General features: G+C 28.4%; 1 protein-coding gene across 3 annotated transcripts in view; it reads right to left on the minus strand.

Moving 5' to 3' along the window:
- The window catches only part of ktub (Tub domain-containing protein ktub), a 148,962-nt gene that overhangs the window by 26,344 nt on the left and 99,907 nt on the right, over positions 1 to 22,711 (minus strand). For all 3 annotated transcript variants that reach the window (XM_043042941.3, XM_043042942.3, XM_043042943.3), the window contains 2 exons: positions 6,184 to 6,346; positions 3,798 to 3,926 (listed from right to left, as the gene is read on the minus strand). In XM_043042941.3, the coding sequence (XP_042898875.2) occupies positions 3,798 to 3,926; positions 6,184 to 6,346 (292 nt within the window). The remainder of the gene's footprint in view (positions 1 to 3,797; positions 3,927 to 6,183; positions 6,347 to 22,711) is intronic.

Consider the following 22,711-nt stretch of genomic DNA (forward strand, 5'->3'; position numbering starts at 1 on the left):
AAGAAGATTATAATTTCCGAAATTCTTGATATTGAGAATAAACACATATTATTGTGGATGTCTGATAGGTGATGAATGTTGACATTCACCTGTGAACATTTACATAGTCGATTTGGGAAATACCTAAAATGTTTTTTATCAAAAATATTCAATAAGCGTTGAGTAAAAAGAAATATATCAGGGAAATGAACGTAGGAAGTACCAGACAATGGCCATAACCCATAAAGTCATTCGTGTAAGGAAAGCCTGGGATCAGGAAATGGCCTTTAACCGTAAAAAACATCAGTGTGGCGAATACAGGGCAAACGTATTCCGGGTAACGGTTCATATATTTCTATTGGGTGAGTATTCCAGTTTATCCAGTTATTATTAAAAATAGCCAATGATTATTAATAACAACCATGCCTTTTTAATAAATGTGCAAAATATATTTCAATGCCATTGCTCGGTATACCCTACTTTGATCTTTGATTTTTTTAAAAGATTAAGAGTCATAGCCCGATATACTCTTTATGTATAAATTTATATATATATATATATATATATATATATATATATATAAATAAATACAAGAAAACACGAAGAAAGTTAAGAAAAACAATAAGTTTCATATATATATATATATATATATATATATATATATAACGTGGAGTTCTTTCAGGAGTTTGGTTAAATGATAATTTAATAGGACTATTTTCATTGTTTACTAAAACAACTGAGATATTAGACCATAATCATATTATTAGAAATTGCACAAAATTATATCAAGTTAAAAATATAAAGAAAACATGGAGAATAATAAAGAATAAGGAAAAGAGAAGAAGAAAAATTATTAAAATGAATATTAATTATTAAAATATTTATTTTCATAATTTTTCTTCTTCTCTTTTCATTAATTTTTATTATTTTGAATGCTTTATCGATATTTTTAACTTATTTTATGAGTTCTATATGCTTACAGCTTATGTGCAGTTTATAAAACTAATTTATTTTCTTAATTTTCTTCGTTTTTTTTTTTTCCTTTTTGTTGTTACTGTGCTCTCTCTATATACATTCCGGACATTGAGCAAAGCGACCATTAGATGTTGATATTTACCAGAGATTTTTGGTGAATATCGACCAAAGAAATGTCGATTTTCAGAGTCTCATCGTAACAAATGTAAGAGGTATTTTTTAAAAAAACTATGAAATTATTTCACGGACTCTTTTGTTTCCGATCCATTCTAATAACTATATATGACTATATGATTAATATACTTATACCTAATTGAACCCAAATAAAATGTGATGAGTTAACTGAAAAATTATTTTTGCAAATTGTGTTTAGAATTAAATTATAGGAAAATAACCTGAAATATCAAGTAAAAAGATTTTGAACATAACAAAAGTTTTATTCTTTTTAATAAGATAAGAAATATTTTTGTTCCCAATTTGAAATGAGAAAATACTTCTTCCAACGAATTTCGAATTCCACTCTATTTTAATTAAGACTCAGAAAACTTGAATTTAAATTGAAGAGACTGTTGAGACGCACGCAGATCTTGAAAATAAACATTTCCTCCATTTCTGAGTCAAACAAAGACTTCAAGAAATATTTACTGGAAATATTTTGAGTTTATGATAAGCAAACTGTAAATAGAAACATTTTGAGTTTAAAATATAATTTAGCAAAAATATATTTAAGCTGAAGTTATAAAAATTAAGTGTGTTTTTTTCTAGTTTAAATACAATCTCATTAAAGGTTTAAATCAATATTATTAATTTAAAATATTATATTAAATGTATTAATTTATCATCAACTGTTTACTTATTCTAGTCACTGACCAAACTTTACTTATAACAACACGCGATTTTGATATGTTTGTTCAATACTCCGTTTATTTATTTTCCGCAATATAAAATATTGAATATCTACAAAACACACTTTTTTACCTATAAGAAAATGACTGAGGAAAAAGTAACTTTTTCCTTTTTTCTTTCTTTCTTCTTGAAAATTTAGGGGAGGTGAATATTTTTTCTTGAAATGTTTAGAATATTCAACACCATCTGTTGCGATGGTCACGTAGAAAGGAAAAAAAAGGCTTTTGTTTTGCAATTTCTGTAGGTAGTTTTTTTTTTCTTTTTTGATGTTTAAAAACTTTCCGACTTTTCATATAAAACTTTTGGCTGATAAGAATGTAGTCTTATTTAATGCGATTTTGGGTTTTGTTATGGAGACTCTAACGTCTAAATTTACAAGAAAAAAATAATAGAATCATTTCGTTTTTATTTCTTTTCTTCTCTTCTTTAGGAAAATATAAATATATTTTCATAATGGAAATTATACTCAAAAGAGATCCAAACGTGTGAAACATACATAATATATATATTGTGGGCATAAAATAATGTCGTTAAGAATTTATTTTTTTCAATCCATCGAAAATATAAAATTTAAGGAACTTGCTTAGAAAAGTGATATAAATAAATTCAAATTACAAGCCCTCTTATAACTATCACATCAAATTTGACATGACAAAACAATCTATAAAATGGCTAAATTATGTTGCTGTACAGTGAACATAACAAAAAACCTCGAATAGCTTTTGATCCAATGAATTAATTCAAAGACTCTTTCGTTTATTAAATTATTGCTGTTTCTTAATTAAGTTATGAAAGGCTAAGAATATTCTTTGACTGAATTTTTTATCTCTGGAAGTATATATTTTACAAAAGCATGCCCAAAAATTCTACATTTTGGGCGGATTCTTGACTTCTAAAATACAATGACGGCAGCAATCTGAAAAATATCATCTCAGTTGCTTTACACAAGAGAGTGTGAGCTATTTAAAGTTATAAGTTTTAGTTTTTCTTGATATCCCAGATGTGACTAATAGAATGAATCAAGAAAAACTTTACCCATTATTTAACATAATTAAATAATTATTTAGCATAATTAAGAACTCGAAAATGGAAAAGTTATTACACTTTCATAAGAAACGTTATTTTATGTGACAAAATTCAAAATAGAGTCCGTTAAAAACTTACCTTTTTATATTAGTCCGTTAAAACTTCAAATTAATTTAAGGAAATAGGCATATAAAAATTTTCATCCATTTGCCTTGATAAATGAGTTTGATTCTTTTAATTAATGCCAGAGATATGTTAACAAAAGTTAAATTTACAATATTTAAATTGACGACAGCTGTTTTAAGTATTAGCATCAGCTCCCTCTTTAAGTGTCAAGAATCTATCAAGAAATGTATGTTTTTGACTCTAATTTCTTAAATATTTAGCTCTAATTAATTTACAAAGTATAAATGAAGATCTAAGATTGTGAATGAATGTTCGAACTTTAGATCAAAATTTAATTTAGGTGAAGCTTGCTGTATAACACTCAGTTGGGAATAAATATTTGTCAGAGCACAGTTATCTGCACTTGAAATAGTGAACAGATAGTCTAATTCTATTTGGAAAGGCGTTTAGAATCGAGGGTCTGCTTAAAGGTTCAACTTCGAATTTTATCTTCTCCAAACGTTGATCATATATTTCTTGATATCTAATTTGTCAATATAATATCAGAGCTACAATCCTGACATCATATTAAAATTGCAGATTATTAACAACTAAGTACACTTTAAGTGTCTTTAAAACAACACTCTTTTATTTTTTGAATGAATAAGTGGTTAAAATAGTTTTGTATCTAATTTATCATACTGATAATCAAATTCTAAGCACAAATCTTATAAATACTTTAAATATTTAGGAAAATCTTGGCCTGAACTCTGGAAAAGTTGGCAGCTTTGCAATATAACTCTTACCTTCCGGTTTTGGAGCTGATTCTTTTTCATCATTTGTATTTGATTGGGCAACTTGTGATGAAACTTGAATGGCGGGCATTGCGTCTGGATTACTTGGAGACATTGTATACTGCATTGGTCCATCATAGCCTATTTCCAAAAGTATATTATTTAATATGTGGATTTTTTTAAAATTTAAGATGTGGAACAAAAGAAAACCTATTTCAATCACTGTATTTTCTCACACGCAAAGATGATTTTACATTAAAAAAATATTTATAATGGATTAGCATTCTAAGAGCTCATTAACTATAAACAAAAAAATTCCACGGTTAATCAGACAATGGTTCTAAAAGAAAAATCATAAAATATGATAATTAGATACGAGGTATTTAACTTTCGGTTAATTTCATTTTCTCCGGCCATTTGTCCCATCGACACATTTTCTATCTTAATTAATACTAATGTTGATGCATTTTAGTTGGAAATTTTCTAAATGATTGAAATTAGGCTTAATGATTGAAGAAAACTTATGGACACCCATGCAAATGCCCATATCTACGGTTCAGATATTCACCAGGTCCAACACCGTTAAATATCGTGTAGGAAACAACATTGACATTACTTGCGTATAAGATGCTACGAAGTGCAGAGTTATTTTATATTTCGAGAGCGGCGTGATCATCAGGTATCGCAAAAACTGCTGATCCTTTAGGGGTATATTTAGGGAGCTGAATTTGTTAAAATTCGGCTCCCTAAGCATACCCCTGAGGATCCCCTAAGGATTGCATATGTGATTCAAAAGTGGAACGTGAGAAATGATTGTTAAAATATGCCCCGAGTCCTAGGAGACTCAGAGATAAGGAATGACGTATGATGTCCAGAGAAATTTGGAAGAACCGCTACCAACCGATGATCCACACCTTCATTCGTGAGAGTGGTTTCAAAAAATATCATTCATAAGAAACCAGTTTTGTTTGGATTTTATGGTCGTAACCCTTTGAAAATAAGGTTCATAACCACGCTGTTCATTTAATGTGGTGTTAAAGCACGTTAAAAGTGAACCGTAAATCAGTAGAAATGGGTTCTCTGGAGAAATGAATTAAGATTTACCTTTTCCAGTTTGAATGACAAGATCTGGTTTTGTCTTCTGTCGTGAGAACGAGCTCCTTCCGGATTGTAGCAATTAAAAAAATTGGTGGAATTATTATCTGGAGGTGCGTCACCTGACATAAACAGGGACCATTAGGCCGAATTTTGGTAAGTTCAACATCGACTCTTACTGTACCATTTTTGGATGAAAGTGTGTTTCTTACGTTCTAGCAATTTTAGGGGTTAGACCCCTGTTACTCCCAGAATAATAACACCAGCAGTCATGTTGCTAGGTCTCCCGTGTCTTCTTCAAACAGAATGGAAAAAAATAGCGCTAACCGTGATAAAAGGACTTGTGAAAACATGCTGCCTAAGATTAAAACAGTAATTGCTCAACCAACTACTTATTTGTATTCATTTTATATATTTATTTATTTCGCAGGTGTTAAACTATCGTCATAATAGTCGGCTGATTCTTAGAGTGTTAAAATGAGTAAAAGTAATATGCCACTCTTTAGATCAATTTCGGAACAGTTTCCTTATTTGATTATATTTTAATGGTAAACTATCTTTAATTAAAACACAATATAGGATTTTCTGAAATGATCACCCTTATGCTTATTTGTAGAATTTTTCTAAAGGGGGGCTACTGGTTCAAATCCCGCTCAAGGTATGGACTTTTCTCTGTGTGTTGTCCTCTGTTGTGTGTGATATAGGAATGTGGCCCACCCTATAAACAGGTATCTGTGACAGTGTGACTAGGGTAATGTTGCTCACCTCCGTGATTTTGATCACAAGGTGCTTACCAGGCAAAGCAAAATGAGCAACACTTCCGGCACCTTTCATAGCGAAGAACGGTAAGTTCAGTGCAGGCGGTTAAGAAAAAGGAAAGAAAACAAAAAAGAATTTTTCTAGAAAATGACGTAAAAACTGTGCACCTATTAAATGTCATGAATTAATAATGAATAAAGAGAGAACAAAAATGCTTTAAAAATCTGATCAACAACTATATTGAAGTTAATAAGACCAAAGAAGGAATTAATATCGTCCAAAAACACGTTAATTGAGAATTAAACTTTAAGGCTTGAGACAATTGTATTTAATACCCAGTAGACAAATAAACAACCTTCAATTAAATAGTTTTAACTTTTCTCTGCTCTTCCCAACCTCAATAACGATTCGTCAGAGTTTGTAAACATTTTATTTTTGATTTATTAAATATCAATAAGTGATTTTTAATGCGCATAGTTTTTTTTTAAAGAAATTATAGGCTTTTATTAAAAGCACCATGTAGAGACAAGATATTTTTACTTACAGAGAACTACTCCTTGATTGTTTTTGTTGACACTGTATCCTGACATAAGAGGCTTTGTTTCTTCCCCCCTCCATGCTCTTGCTGTCTGAGGTCTGGAATCAGAGGCATGTACCATGCCTGGAATTTGCCTCTTCTGCTTTTGTTTCTGCTCCACAAGCTGCCTCTGTCAAGAGAATATTATGTTAGACATTGAAAGTATGTAATGTATCAGGCTATAGAGTTATTTTTCTTTTCAGATTACAGAGGAATGTAAATGTGAAATAATTATACTAAAAGTTCAATCAACTCTTTGATCCCTTACCAGTGTTGCCCAAATCCAGTTCGGGCAACTATTATTTGTGACTCCCCAACTGACTTTGGGCAGGAGAAATATTAAAGTCTCTATTTTGTTCTTTACTTTAGGATACTTAATTCACTATTTTCCTAATAGATGACATTAGTGGTCCTAGTTTTTCGACTTCAGTCGAGGGAGGGAAATGTGCGTGGGGGTTTTGGGATATACCATACTGTAAAAGATTTGTAAGATTTATGTATTGAAAATCATATTGTAGTGTTTCTATATTACATTATGCTAGTCATATTACATTTAGCTTCAAAATTTCGTTTAATTTGCTCTAATTGAATAAGATGTGTGTGTAATCCATTACTTTGTTATGTGTATGTAAAAGTTATAAATACAGTAGTTATTGCATTTGAAATTTTATTTTTGTAATAAAAAAACATTTTTTAACTTTTATAATAATACAAAGAACAGTCAAAAAAATTTTCCAGGTTTGGTTCATTTTTCTGAAATATATGTCACTGTTGAGTGGTTAAACTTAATGGTAACAAAGCAAACCAAGTAACCAAACAAAATGTCCACATTTGGCCAAATGAAAAGGTATTTTTTTTCAACACATATTTCTCAATAGACAAAGCCAAAACTTGTAAAGTTAAACGTTCTTTTTCCAACACAGATAATGTTTCCTTGAGCATAGCGATTCTTGTTATTTTTTGGTTTGATAATAGCAAAATATTTAGAATAAAAAAAGAGAAGAAAAAAAATAATTAAAGAAATTACTCTTTAATAGAAGTAAAAACAGTACGGTTTTCGGAGATAAATATAGAAATAAAGTAATGGGCTAAGTATTGAGACACATTTATAATAAAAAGTACATGTTATGATGGGAAATATATGATTGATACTCATTTTTTTTACAGACGCATGCTGTATTTCAATTGATTTGAAATCCTACTCTTCAAACGATTTTCTAAATTCTTTAAACAGGGACTGGAAGATTTTTTTAATGCTTAAAAATTTTTCCTATTGATTTTCTTTATTATGGTATGTAAGCAATAAATAGTAAAAATGGCAAATAAATTGTAGAAAAAAATAATAAGTTTTCTCCTCACGTAAGATAAGGATAATATTTTTTTTTCTTCTTTTATCCTTATTAAACTTCAAATGATGTTGCAAGAACTTTTTGTCCACGATAAATTTATTTTTCAATTTTAAGGCAATCGCGGATAAAAAAGCGATAACTGCATGAAATTTGAAATGCATATTAGATGCATTACTTTAGTTTCTCTTCAGAAAAGTGAAAAATATATTTCAACTTTTCAATATGTATATTTCTTAAAGAAATAATCTTGAGAAAAAATATTTATTTTAACAATTGGAGATTTTTTTTTTAAATTTTAAACTTAATAACTAATGCCGAGGAAAAATCATAAACGATTATTTTTATTTAAAATAAATTAAAAAATTGCTCTTTCTTTATTAAGTTATATGAAGAAATAGATTATAAAAGGATTCATAAAAGTTTGGTTGTCATTTTTTATGCCTACTAAGTATTTTAATAACAAAAACAGCACAAAAAGTTTACAACAATGCGTGTATTTTTTTTAAATGCCTCAAAAAAGTGTCTTTCATTCTCTTAAAATATTTTAAATTGAAAGCAAATCAGAGTGATTTTATACATTTGATATGGTAATTATTATTAGATACATTAAGAGTTTAGCTAAAGTAACATTAATGTATATTTGGAAAGTCTCAGATTAATTTCTTACTCTCATAATAAAGCTCTTATATGTGAAATGGGAAAATCTTGAAAAGGAACGTTTTTTATAAAATAGATAATAGCAATTACTTCCGATAATAGTTATTACATTTTTAAATGCATCGGATGCCTAATTGAAGAAATTTTTTTTTTCATATAATAGATAATAATAATTTCTTTTGATATTTGTGCTACATTTTTAAATTTTAACAATAAATCTCCTACTTTCAAAATGGGAAGTTTTAAGAAAAGGAACACTTTATTTTTATAGATTCGATAATAGAAATTGCATTTGATAATAGTAATTATGTTTCTAAATGCATTGAGAATATATAGTTGAAGTAATATTCATTTTTATTTGAAACATAGAGAAGAAGTGGAGTCGGTGTAACGTCTAAAGTGAATGGGTGGGTTCGAAGCATTCGAAATGCTTGGTGAACAAAATATTTCTTTTTGTTGGGAAAGTCTCTGATAAATTTCCTTTTCTCATAGTAAATCACCTGCTCCCAAAAGGGAAAGTTAAAGGAATGTTCTACTTTATACATAAATTCGATAATAGAAATTACATTTGATAAGAGTAATTATGTTTCAAACTGCATTGAGTATATAGTTGATGTAATATTCATTTTTATTTGGTACATATTGAGAAGAAACAGAGTCGATATAACATCTAAAGTGAATGGGTGACATTGAAGCAATCGAAATACCAGGGGGAGAAACATTTTAGAGGCAACTTTTGTTCCTCATTCACACTTAACGTTATGAGGAGTGTATAAAAATATTGACTGAATAAAGTTTTTCCGTATGAAATATAAATTATTTATTGATATGAGTGAGAGGAGAAGTAATAAACAGCTTTTTTTCATCCTTACTCAATAATTACACAATGATATAAAATTAAAAATTTTATCTTCATAATTTTGCTTAACCTGTTAATTACTGTAAATGAACACGTGGAAATTTTTTAACGTTTGAGTTTCTAGTGTCCTGCACTCCCCAATTTGTAACCCTGGGATATTAAAATACGATTCTCTCATTCACGCATAGATGGCAGAAACATAAAGCTGCTAAACTGTCTCCAATGTCCAGTTAAATTTTTTTTTTACGGATTTGAAACCTAATGGTTAAAAACCGTATAGTTTTGTGTTCATGGTTTTTCCCCCATACTAGTTGTACACGGTTTCAAAACCGTAAAGGTAAAATATGTTCTTTACCGTAAACTTTACGGTTAATTGGATACAGCTGGCTATTTTACCATAATTTTGAAACGAAAATTCTAACAGTGTGATATTTACTTTTAATTTCCTTCTTTTACAATAAATATCCGGTTTTTAAAATTAAATGGTCAGAAAAGCAACGTTTTTTTTCCATAGATTTCTATGAATATTAATTTTAAAGAATATAAAATTTTGTTATTCATTGTAAATATCTTATTTCTTATACCGCATAAAAATTGACACCATAACTTTCAAAAAATTTTAACGAATAGTTAGGGGAAACAAATGAACTTTATTTAAATTAAGGGCTTGGCTGTTATCTAATAAAAAACAAAGAAAGCTATAACAGTTACCGTTGGATTGAGAAAAAACTCTTTTGTTCTATTGAATTAAAAGCTTTAATTTATCGGAACAAAAAAAAGCTAAATGAAGATTCCACTTCAAAACAGAACAGAAAGTTTCTTTCCTATTTATGACAGTAATTCTTTTGTTTCTCAAGCAGATTGAAATAAAAATTAATTTGCATTTCTGTGTGAAGAGAGAGAAAGTGTGGTCTTAAGTTATTTTTCTTTGAGAAATAATTTTTCTTTTCTTTTGAATAATTGAGAAAAATCAGTTTATATTTGGTTAAAAATAGAAAAAATAAGTTCATTGGGGTTTTTCTTCTATGCTTCAGGGGAGATTATAATCAAAATTGAATTTGGCATTTTTCTTTGCAAAATGCTTCGATTGAAGCAAGATTTTTGAATCTTTTATTCAGCATTATTTGTGTGGAATTTCAATGTTGTTTCAACAACAAATCTTGCTTTTCTGTGAAGGTGTAAAAAATCATCAAAATTAGATTTGGCATTTTTCTTTGTGAATTGTTTTGATAAATGCAACCTAAGCTTTTTGGATCCTTAGATCTGCATTCGAAATTTTTGAAAAACAGATTGAAAAGTCATTTTCGTGTGAGCTTTTTTTCTCAAATCATATCTATTACTATTTTTGAAAACATTTTTCAACACGCACCATAAAATTTAGCATTACCATAGCTTGCTAAAAATTTTACAGGTTGTTAGCATGTCATTATGGCTCATTTTTTAATAATTCAACAGTAAAAATCTTAATTCTAATAGATGTAATCCTCTTAAACGTCCTTGATGTAATTATTAATACAACTCCATACTATATGATTAGATTATTCTCTCGCTTGCGTAAAATAGCCAACACAGATGTCTCCAACAGATGTAACTAAATATTAGATCAACTTTAAAGAAAAACGTTTTTTTGTTTTTTTTTTCTCTTGCTTTTTAGAGCACATTTTAATAAAGTTTTTTTGCCAATTATGAATTGTTGAGTTTTTTCAAATGCAAAATTTCTCCATTGTATTCGATATCCATTTCTGTCAACAATAATTGCAATATTATTGTATTCGATGATTATTGCGATACTACGGTATTCAATATTAATCGTTCTTGATAAGAATCATGATGTTATTGTTGCCCATAAATATCGTTCACTGAATGTTTATTGTAAGATCTAGTGTCCGAGATATAACGTGACACTACTTATTAAATTATCACTCTCGTGATTGTAAAAAAAAAATTCCGATGTTTCGTGATTAATTTGGGTATAAGGGGGAAACCTAAGTTGTTTGCGAAATGTAGATATTTAAAGAAAATACATCTCCAGGCATTTAGAAGGAATATGATACTAGAAAAAACATCAATTTGATTATTAGAATTTTCAAAATATTAAATGCTTCCCAGAAATTTAGACCAGTGAATGAGAAGTATTGTTACATTATCCTAACAGCGTTAAATGATAGCAATTTGAACATTTTGCGATCGTATGCAACTCTCAGCCACTAATTCTTACATAAAATCAACAAAACTCAACCAAACAAGGATAATGATAGCCTTTTTTCCTTGTTGTAACTTATATGTATTTAATGCGTCTTGACATCGAAGAAGATACAGTACCAAAACGATCATTTAGTCATGATTCCGGATTGTTTTAGCTATTTCCATAAGCCCAACAATATTAACAATTTATTTGAATAAATTAAAAGTTTTGACGTAGTTTAGTATCCAAGTGATAAAAATAAATGGTTAAATATAATCTATTAAAAAAAGTATAAAATTTTTGAAATTTTCCCATCAACATAATATTTGTCTCATGAGGTTTAAAGGGTTTCAAATTACATGATATTTCTAGTTTTCTTTTTTTTTTAAATCTTGACACTTTTTCTTTTCTTTTTTCATATATATCGCAACAAATATATGTGTCGTTAAAATAACTATTGTAAAAATCAAATCAATCTTTGAAAGATTTAAAAATGGACAATAAGGAAAAAAACATTTCTAAAAATCCCCACAAAAAATACACCGATATAGACTAAATTTACTTCTGCCTCCAGGATAAATGCTATTTTACTTTTTTCGCAGATAGCTCATGAAAAATGATATGCACTCCTATATTCCATTTAAGAAAGCAATTTTAGCTTCAACATTTTTACTGCCCAACTGTTATGTTTCATTTTAAGCACTGTCAGGGTATTTTAAAAAAGGTTTCGATTTCAAGAAAGGTTTTTAACTTTTTATTTTTAAATTTTGAGAGGAAAAAATAGCATTTTTTACGACTTTTCATGTGAAAAAAAATTATCTGTGAATCATTAAAATATGAGATCTACATTTCACAATTTTGCAATATTTTGAATAATATTGCCTCATTCCTAATAATTTTATTTTCAGAGAATATTATTCAAAAGTATATATGTATTAAAAGAAACTGTCAGTTTATTTTGTTGTGCAAAAAAAATTTTGTTTCAATAAACCTTTTGGAAAATAATACAATATTGTTTTTAAGACAAATCCATACTTTAAATGAGTAGGATAAGGGATAGTTTTTAAATAAATAACTTTATAATAGTCGTAGTTAACTTTATATCATAAAATTCACGTAGCATTAACATTATAACATTACATAAACTTAACATTGCTTAAACATTATAACAGATTTAATATTAAAATTGCATATACGTTAAAAAATTTAAAATTGAAGAGAAATATGGAATAAAAACGTTAAGAAATTTACAATTTAAGAGAAATTCGGTCAGACAAATTTTTAATATTTTTTATTATAAAAAATATCTTTGTTTTTCCATCAAAATATTCAAACAAAACCTATCACAATTTGGTCCAAGTTTTGCTCTGATTTACAAAAATTTTTTTTAGAAAATGTATCAATATCTATATCTAACAGAAATACTGTTCATTCTGTTATAAAGTAAATTAATGTGATTCGAAGCAAATAAAATATAATTAAGCTCTAAAAATTAGGTTGGTCTAAATTAAAATGTGTCTGCAAGAGGCGATACGGATACTAAATTGAACTTTTTGGTTAAAAAAATGCAATAAGTTGCACCAGTTTATTGCACATTCATGATTGCAATTTTCACATCAAACATTTATATGATTTTATTGATTCTCATATTATTTCCTGAACATTTATTAGAATTTCTAATATAATTGCACATAAAAATATTTATATTTGTTTCAATTTTATTTGGCAAATAAATTATTATATTATAATTTTTCTGAATTTTCATCTATTATGTAGTTACTGATAAATATTTTCATACCATTTCAATTAATTTCAACTTTCAACGGTATTCTAAGTTGTAAAGGAAACTTTTATATTCTAATAAATGGAAAAAAAGTAAAACAAAAATTTCAGAACAATGTTTTATTTTGAAACTAAAACCTGAAAAGCTTAAGTTTGACAAAAATTTCTCAAAAAAGATTTTTCATCAGCGAAAATGAATTCTCAAGTTTTGAATAATCAATCAATATAAACCATGACTGATATAAATATATATAAAATAGAGAAATAACATTTTTTTTGCTATCTCATATGTTAAAATATATGCATAAAACATTAGGGGTTAAACTTTGTTTCGCTGTTCGAAAGAACGCTGACTGAAAAGAAAAGAAAATATTATTTCAAAATTCATATTCAAATTAGTTTCCGGAATTTCTTTCATTAAAATAATACCTGAAATAAAAAGTGTTAAGACAGTAATTGAAAATCTTAATAAACCTTTAAGACAACTAAATAAATCGTTTATTTAAATGAAATCAATTAGAGCTAAATATTTATTTTTCAAATAGTTCGTTACAAAATACTATGTTCTTCAAAAATCGTTCATTTCAGCAACTCGGAAAAGAGGAGGTAAATTACTATATAGAATTCACAAGTAGACCAATATAATAATTATGCAGTGAATAAAACTGTATATTAAAATAAAATAATTTTGTTGATGGAATCTTTTCTTACTTATAAATCAAACTGACACCAATGAAACGACCAAGAATAATGAAAATTCTTAATTTAATAGTATCCTTTTTATAGAAAAAGTCAGTTTCTTGTTTGCGCAGGTCACAGCATTTTTTTTAAAAAAAAATTAATACATCTTCACCTTATTTCTATTATTTCTGCTGCCAAAGGACATCTCCGTGGTGACTCAAGGAATAGAGCCTTCCAATTAAGTGACCCAGGTTCGAATTCCATCGGTGGATAATTGATACGAATTCTGCTCTCGGCTCGCACCGAGAAAAGTGCTGACGTAAAATATCCTCAGTGGTAGACGGAGCATGTGTTAGGATCCCTCTGCCGTCAGGCTAACCACGGAGGTTCTTGTGGTTTTCCTCTCCATGTAATGCAAATGCGGGATTGTTCGGTCAAAAAGTCCTCCATGAAGGCAAGTTTGTCCCAATGCTTGATCTATGAGTTCCTTTGTTTTCTGCTTTGGGCTAAAAATTACAAATCTACGGAGTTCAACAATGATAGTCGTTAACTGAAAATTGAACCGACTGTTCAACACCGGTTATAAAATAAAATAAAACAAAGGACTTAAAAAATCTGGCAAGCAGATATGTGGTGAAGGTAGAATTTGGTTAGAAATTACTCTTGATGGTTTTTTGACACAGCTCCTTTTTTCTTTAGTTTTGCAGTTTTTATTAATAATAATTTTTATTCATTGTAATATTCACTTTATTTGCGGTATAAGTTTAATTTGGTATTTTAAAAGTTGGTAAGAAGTATAAGTTCTGAGTGTACTACCGTTTCAAAGAAATACTTCATCCTTTTCCATTCCAGATAACAACGTAAATTCAAAAGAATTATTTATTAAGAAATACCCCTTTCTAATTGTTATTTGTAGAAAAAAAAAGTTCCTAAAACTTTGGAATTTCTTGTGTTCTCCCTCAGAAATATTTGCCACTACGAGACTTCAGAATAGATTTTAAAAAGGAGACAATTAGACATTATACTCTGTATCTCAAAATAAAGAAAAGTGAAGCTGTCCTACTTTTCAACTAAAGCATTCAATTTAGTTAAAATCAATTATTTATTTCAAGATTATGTACCAATTATTATATATCAATTATTTATTTTAAGATTATATACCAATTATTATTCATCAAGTATTTATTTTTGTTAAATTTAAACTCGAAACTTGGCGTTTTACATAACTCATTCAACAGCTTTTTTTATAAAGATAATATTCAAATTATACTGAATCAATAAAAAGAGAGAGACAAAAAATAATAACTGTCACGCTTAATTATACGAAAAAAAGGGGTGCACCTTTTTTTTTTAGATCAACTTTATTTTTACCTTATCCAAAAACTTATTTCACATTCAAATTTTGTTTATTTGAAACTAATAAAAAGTTTTTAGTATGAAATTATTTATTTCAAGAGGTGTCATTATGTATCTACAGTGGCATATATTAGGAATATATTAGGTATCTACCGTGGCCCTATATGGCTACGTTATGTTGCATGGTAATGCGTGGCATGCCACGTAATTTTGACACCTGGTTCTCTTCCTCATTACTACCAACAAGAGGACTTACAGCTACGATAGTTTCAACGTGCACTTTGCTGTGTATACACACCAGTTGTTTAGTCGGCTGAATGATCGAACTCATGATCTCCAGATCTCCAACCGCAGAGTGAGCAACATCTTTACTGCAGTTAAATATAGTGTCATTTTTTATGTCATTACATGCTGAGTGATAATAAAAAATGTTTTTTTAAATGCCAGGATCTGTAAAACACGTTGCATTAAGAATAAATGTCACTAAGCAACATATATTTTGAGTCCGATAGCAGATCAAATTCACAGAAAAAATAGGATAGAACTGTAAGTTGTATTTTTCTAAAACAAAAAGTATAAAAATTGCTTCTTTCAAATATATTCTTAGTTTTTTAAACTATTATTGAAAGAAGAAAACACAAACTCTTGGGTAATCCGTATTGGTCACCCTAAATATATATTTTTAGTGCTCCTGTCAAACATAGAAAATAAGTTTTGTTAAATTTTGATATGCAGAAAATAAAACGCTATCAAAATTTATTGAAATCACTTTTTTTTAAAATTTTCTTTATGATCGGCGTTGAACAACAGACCCTAATCTGAGTTTACGAATATCAATGTTCAACAACGTAACCTTGTAATTTTTAATCCTATCCAGAAGACAAGGGCACTTGTGGATCAAGCATTGGGACAAATTAGCCTTCGTGCAGGCCTTTTTGATGGAACTAACCCGCATTTGCGTCACATGGAGAGGAAGACAACGAGAACCTCCCACGATTAGCTTGACGGCAGGGGGACTTTAACCCATGATCCGTCTACTGAGGATATTTTACGTCAGTACCGTGGTCGGTGCGTGTCGGGGACAAAATTCGAATCATCCAGCTAACTCTGGGATCAAACCTGAGTCACCTCATTGGAAAGTGAACGCTCTATCCCCTGAGCCACCATGACTCCTTATGATCTAATTTTATTTTATTTTACAACCGCCATTGGACAGCCGACTCTATTTTTTGGATTTACGACTACTAATGCTCAACTCCGTAGCCTTGTGATTTTGTAATTATATACTTTAGAAGACAAAGGAACTCCTGGATCAAGTAATGGGAGAAATTTGCCTTCGTGGAGATTTTTTTTGATGGAACTAGCCCGAATTTGCATTACATGGAGAAGAAAACCTCGAAAACCTCCTATGGTTAACCTGACGAAAAGGAGACTCTACCCATGATCCGTCTACCACTGAGGATATTTCTACGTCAGCACTGTGGTCATTGCAAGCTGGATATGGAATTCGTACAGACCAGCAATCGCTGGGATTCGAGCCCGGTTCACCTGCATCATTATGCTCTAATAAAATCAGTTTGAAATAGGCGGAAATGAAAAATTCAAAATCAGCGTGATTACAAAAAGCAACAGTAAGGAGTTTAAAGTTAAAATTAAAATCACCGCCAAGTTTTATCAGGTAATCAAACTGGTTTTGATGTTCCTCACATGTGATTTTCTTCGGTTAGATATTAATTAAAACCTATAGTATGTATAGTTTTCTGAATTCATTTTTGACGAAGATTCTAAAAATATAAAGAGAGTGTGGTAATTACGTAACAACCTGTATAATGACTCAATACTAAAAATATATCTTACAAATTATTTTTTGAAAGGGAAAGTTAAACAAAAGAAAACTTCTATAAGGATATTCTCTTGTTCACACGTTTTTTGCATGTAAAGTCACTTTTAGTTTCAACTGGTAAACTAGTCAAAAATGAAGTTTTTTTTCCTTCATCTATTGTAATGTTCAACAACAAAAGGAGAGATAAAAAGAAATTAAAAAGATAAACTAATCATGAAGATGACACTAATTAATTTTCTTGTTGATTTTTTTCCTTTCGCACGGTATTGTTGCTTCAAGCAGAAGTTTTCTCACAATTTTTTCTCTTAAAAGTTTCTTTTAAAATGCGCAAGAAAAGCAAAAGGTTATTTGAAAATGCCTGCAAATTTAAAGTACTGTGTTTAAGTAGAAAAAAAAAAAGAGTTCAATAGGGAATAATTTAAGATAAAAATTTGAACTTTCGCTGTTACATTATTAACTTTTTTATCTTAGCGAAAATAAACATGCCTTAACCCGTGTTTTGTCTAATAATAAGAAGTATTGATTATAAGAAATGAATCTCTCTCTACCTCTCTCTCTGAATATTTGCGTCTTGATTTTTTGCAATTAACATAATAGTTTAAAATCAAGAGTAACATGCATGTTTTCTTATTTTTCAAAAAAATTCACTTTTTGATTCATATTTTTTATTTATTACACTGTAAAAAAATTCCGGATCAAATTACGGTGGAAAGTACCAGCAATTTGAGTACATCCTTTTTAAATTCTTTTTACCGTAAAATCCCTTTTTACCCTAATTTTTATTTAATTAGAGTGATTCAGTGATTTTACGGTAATTATTACTGTATAAATTACAATATATAAGATTTTTTGTTCCGTAACATGTTCTGGTAAAAATGGATTTTACGCTAAAAGTACGCTAAGTGTCGGTACTTTTTACCGTAATTTGATCCGGAATTTTTTGCAGTATAGTGCAATGTGTCAAAAATACTTTCCCACAATCTTAAGCCAATCAGAGTAAAGTTCTAAAATACCCCACCCGTGTTGCATAACATTCTGTAAATTTACGAAATTATCGTAACAACACGAAGGTCGTTAAAAAACTGTCTTATTGAATGACCTGGAAAAACTAATTGAATTCTATTGATACAGCTGACTGTATCAAGGCTTTCCAATGTGACTTGATACTTTCTTCCCTTTAGGACTTCAACTATCACAAATTTCAATTAGAAAAGCAATGATGTATATAATGACACAATTTCTTAGAATTTTGTGACTTCTTGTACAACATATAATTTTTTTTATTTTTAATATTAATTAATAACTTGTTATATAACTGTAAATAATATAAAAATTAATTAATTTTAAAATTAATAATTTTAAACAAATAATAAACTAATTTTAAACAAATATAATAATTAAAATAAAATGATAAAATATAATGATAAAAATTAATTTTGAACAAATTTCCTTCCACTTTAGTTATTCTCTCACAATCCAATCATTTTGACTGCTTTTAGGCAATATAGGTATACACTAAGTTTCAGTTTTTCTAGTGTTAGGGCAAGATGATATAAAAAGTTCGAAATTAAAACTTCGCTTCTAGTATAAATCACTTAAACTGGATTTTTCAAAAAAAAAAAAATTTTTTTTGTGCAATAGTTTCGAATGACATCCTTAATATGCATTTTTTAAAAGCCTTCAAAAGATTAAATTTAAAAGTTAGAATAAAATTCTATTTTTTTAAATAATAAACTCCACTGCTGCAGAAAGCTTTTTTGTTTCTGAATGAAAACACAGACGAGAAATGGTTAAATATTTATTATCTTCCAACTGCATACATTACCACATATTAGGCGAAATATCACTCATTCTTTTTTTTAAAAATCACCCAGAAATATATTTTCAGTATGTAATATTTCCGCAGCGAAAGTGAAATGCACAAAATGTTATGTGTGCATTATTCCGTAACCAAATAAAGACGAACTATATATATGGGTCATTCTCACAAAAACAGTCATTTTCATGTCCCCAGTATATTTTATGTTTGTTTTACAACTTACGAAAAAAAAATTTTCATGGAAAGTGTCCATCAGAATGCAAGCTAACAAAAGAATAAAAATAAAATTATCAATTTTTATTTTTTATTAATTTTATGTAATAAAAATATACCAATATGTCATTCCCTCACTTGTCCCCACTGCTGATTTAAAAAAAGAAAAAAATTGTTTCTTAAATAAAAAATTTTTTTTTTACAAATTTGTGTTTTTTATTTGAGAATATTGAAATATAGAATTCAGAAAATAAATTTTAAATTTAATTTCTGATAAAAATATTAACACAGCACTATTTTAAACTTTGTCCCCAGTGTTTCGCGTCATTCCCTCACAACAATGTTCTTATCACCTGCAATCATCTTAGAATAAAAATATTTTAATAAAAACTTCAGAAGTTAACAACTGGCATCATAGAACAAAATTGCAGTATGTTTCCATCTTCAACTTAAAGAAGCTTTGCTGTGGAATAAATTTGAATGAATCAAACCAGGTAAAATTTTTTACATTTGTCATTCCCTCATGTCGTTTTTTAGAGTAAAATAAAATACAACTTCATCGAAAAAGTGGATAATTATATGTTGCTTTCTTGTATGAATATAATTGTATGTGATTGACTTCAGAAATTAATAAAGCCTAACTGTTATTTTTAAATTTTATTGAATTCATCATTCCCTCACTAGTGTATAAAGTGAGGGAATGACGCTGAAGTGAGGGAATGATTCAAGATGAGTATATTATTAAATTTTTTTTTGTTCAATTGTGCCAGTCAATTTTATTTCCCAAACCTGTAAAAACTATTAAATATATAAGACTAAATTATAATAAATATTAGATATACTTAGTTTGTTATCATTTTCAAACTTTAGGTAGATGTAACTTAGATAAAAACATGTATTAAAATAAAATATCATTCCCTCACTATTAGTGTCAGTCCCTCACTTTTTAAATAGTGAAAATAATTAATTTACTTATTAATTAATTTGAAAAATAAATTAATAAATTGATTTATTAAACTATTTAATTTATTTATTAAATTAATTATTAATTATTATAAATTAATAATTATAAATTAATTATTTAAAAAATTAATTAATTTAAATATTAAGTATAATTTATAGGATATATACTTTCTTTATAATGCCATTACATATTTCTATTAATATAGAAAGTTTCAGAGCTTTTTATTCACTTTACTTTTTTGGGATTTTATGAACTGAAATATGACAGTTTTCGTGAGAATGACCCATATATGAAGAAAAAAAACTCATTCTGATTTGCGAGTAACACTTCCTTGTCAGATGGAATAATGATTTCCTGCAATAAAACACACTTGAATCCATTTTTTATGTTTTTACAATAAAACACTGGCAAAGATTTGCATATTTTTAGAATTTAAATAGCCGCAAACTCGTTTAACCTAGACAGGAACAAACAATAATTCCGAAATCTTCTGTGGACCATTCCTTACATTAACCTTTTCACTTTCCTGACATCGATTAATCACTTAATAAATCTTCCTAATCCCAAGAACACACATCTAATTCCTGGAAATAGTGACAGCAAAATCCGCATCTTCTTTTCTCCTTTATTTATGCTATTTCTTTCTGTTTTAGTGGCATTCTGACATTACTGTTTGCATTGCTATGAATATGTATTTTTCCGTATTGTTAATGTTCGTAAGATAGTCGAAAATACTGAAAGATAAGACATTTGTTGGCTAAAATATTTCTAATAATTTTTTTTTTTGGTATAATATTACGAGTTCTAGAATAATATCTTGAAACGTTTTAGGATACTTAAAAATAATAATTTGATAGTAAAAAAGTAATACTGTTATAAATAAATAAAAAAAAGGCAAGAAAGAATGGCAAGAGAGAAATTCGTCTCTCTTTTGCATCGGGGATAGATGAGACATAATTTTCAAGTTGAGATCCAAACACAATCTTGAAAAATATTCTGAAAAATCCAAAATAATATTTTATTTATGTGTTTTGAGGACACAAGAATCATGATTATATATGTTGTTCTAAAACATGACTTTCAGTAATTTCACATATTCTGAGGGCATTTGACGTAACTAAATAATAAATAATAATTATAACGATTATTCAAATTATTTATACCACTCAATTATTTATTACCATTCTTTTTTTAAAAAGAAATAACGAAGAATTTCCTTGTGTAAGGTAAAATTAATTGAAAAAATAGCTGTAATAAATTGAATTTGAAATTATTTAATTATGTATAAATATCTATATGAAGATACGAAAGTTATGAACAGCATATAAAATTTTAGCCACGTTTCGATGGTACCTGCATCAAAAACAATACATAAGATTTTCATGAAAATTTGCTATTGGTATTATGATAAGAACTTTATGTAGCAAGCAAAATTAGTTCAAAAAATCACCACAAGATTGCATATCATATAGTTCTATAATGAACATAGATAAATAATAATAATATACATAATTTAGCTATCACCTGTTAACCAAAACAATGCTCAATATGATGCTCCTCGTGACTGATCTGCCATCACCGGCATCGTGAAATCAGGTTTGTGAAGCCTGGCAACCACAAGTTCGAATTTTGCCTTAAACGCTAACCCATTAAAAGAAACTCTCTTCCACAAGAAAAAAAATGGCCCTAAGAAAGTTTCGTCAATCTTTTATAAAACCAAGTTATTTTTAAACAAAAATTTAAATTTTACCACAAAACGCTTGCAGATTGAAGTAATTGGTAAGCCCAAGTTGGCCCAAAAAATTCATGTTAGCCAGCATAACAAATGAAAGTTGTAGTAAAAAAAATTTTAACTCCCGTTTTCTAAATTTTTAGGCTAATTTTGAATCGAAGTTTCGCATTTGTGTGATAACATGGGCTTACCAATTATTTTAAGAGAATAATTTTCGCGGGAAAATCTTAATTCTTTGTTTAAAAATAATAGGTCATCGATTTATAAAAAGTAGACTGAAACTTGTTTTGTCCATTTTCACTTTGGAAAATGAGCAAACAAACATTTCTTTACTCAGCTAATGATATCCTTGGAGGCAAAATCCAAACTTTTGGTTGCTTACTTCACACAACTCTTGAAATTGCTTATTCAGCCCCTCGAAATTCCGGAAATGTTGCGCACTTAACGTGCTAAGTTGTTTTAAGTTGAGAGAGAAATTTGATAAGAATCCCACAACCGAAATCGTAAGAATTTAAATCTGAAGATTTGGAAGGCCAAGCTTTAGGGAAATATAAAATTAGTGACCTTTCAATAATGGCACTACCTGATTTCCACGTTACTTAGCTTTTTTAAATTGACTCTTCATAAATAGCAAACGTCCACTCTAGACATCTTGTATATGTTTTTAGAGTTATTGTAAAAAATGAAGTAAAAAAAGAGATCACAATAGAGGCAAATTCCAAAGCCGTAAGTGGTTCTGTTTGCCCTAATAATGGTGCATACACACCCCCAGATACACGGACTAACTCTTTGTTTTATAATATACATAGAAAAAACATTTTCCGTAATAAAGTTTTGTTTTATTTGGAACTTTTTGCACTTCACTATGTTTCACTAAGTAATGAAAAAGGGTTCATTTTATGACATCTTTACGATGTAGAAAGTCAACAATATTAAATGACTTTTTTATGATCTCTTTACTGAGTCCCTTGGATTAACAGCTTATTCTTTTCACAATAAATAACTGTTAGTCATAGTAAATTAAATATAAGAATCTCCGGTGCTCATGTTTCCAT

Source organism: Parasteatoda tepidariorum, chromosome 11, assembly GCF_982258835.1.
Source record: "Parasteatoda tepidariorum strain Cologne lab strain chromosome 11, Ptep-v5.0, whole genome shotgun sequence".
Classification (NCBI taxonomy): Eukaryota; Metazoa; Arthropoda; class Arachnida; order Araneae; family Theridiidae; genus Parasteatoda; species Parasteatoda tepidariorum.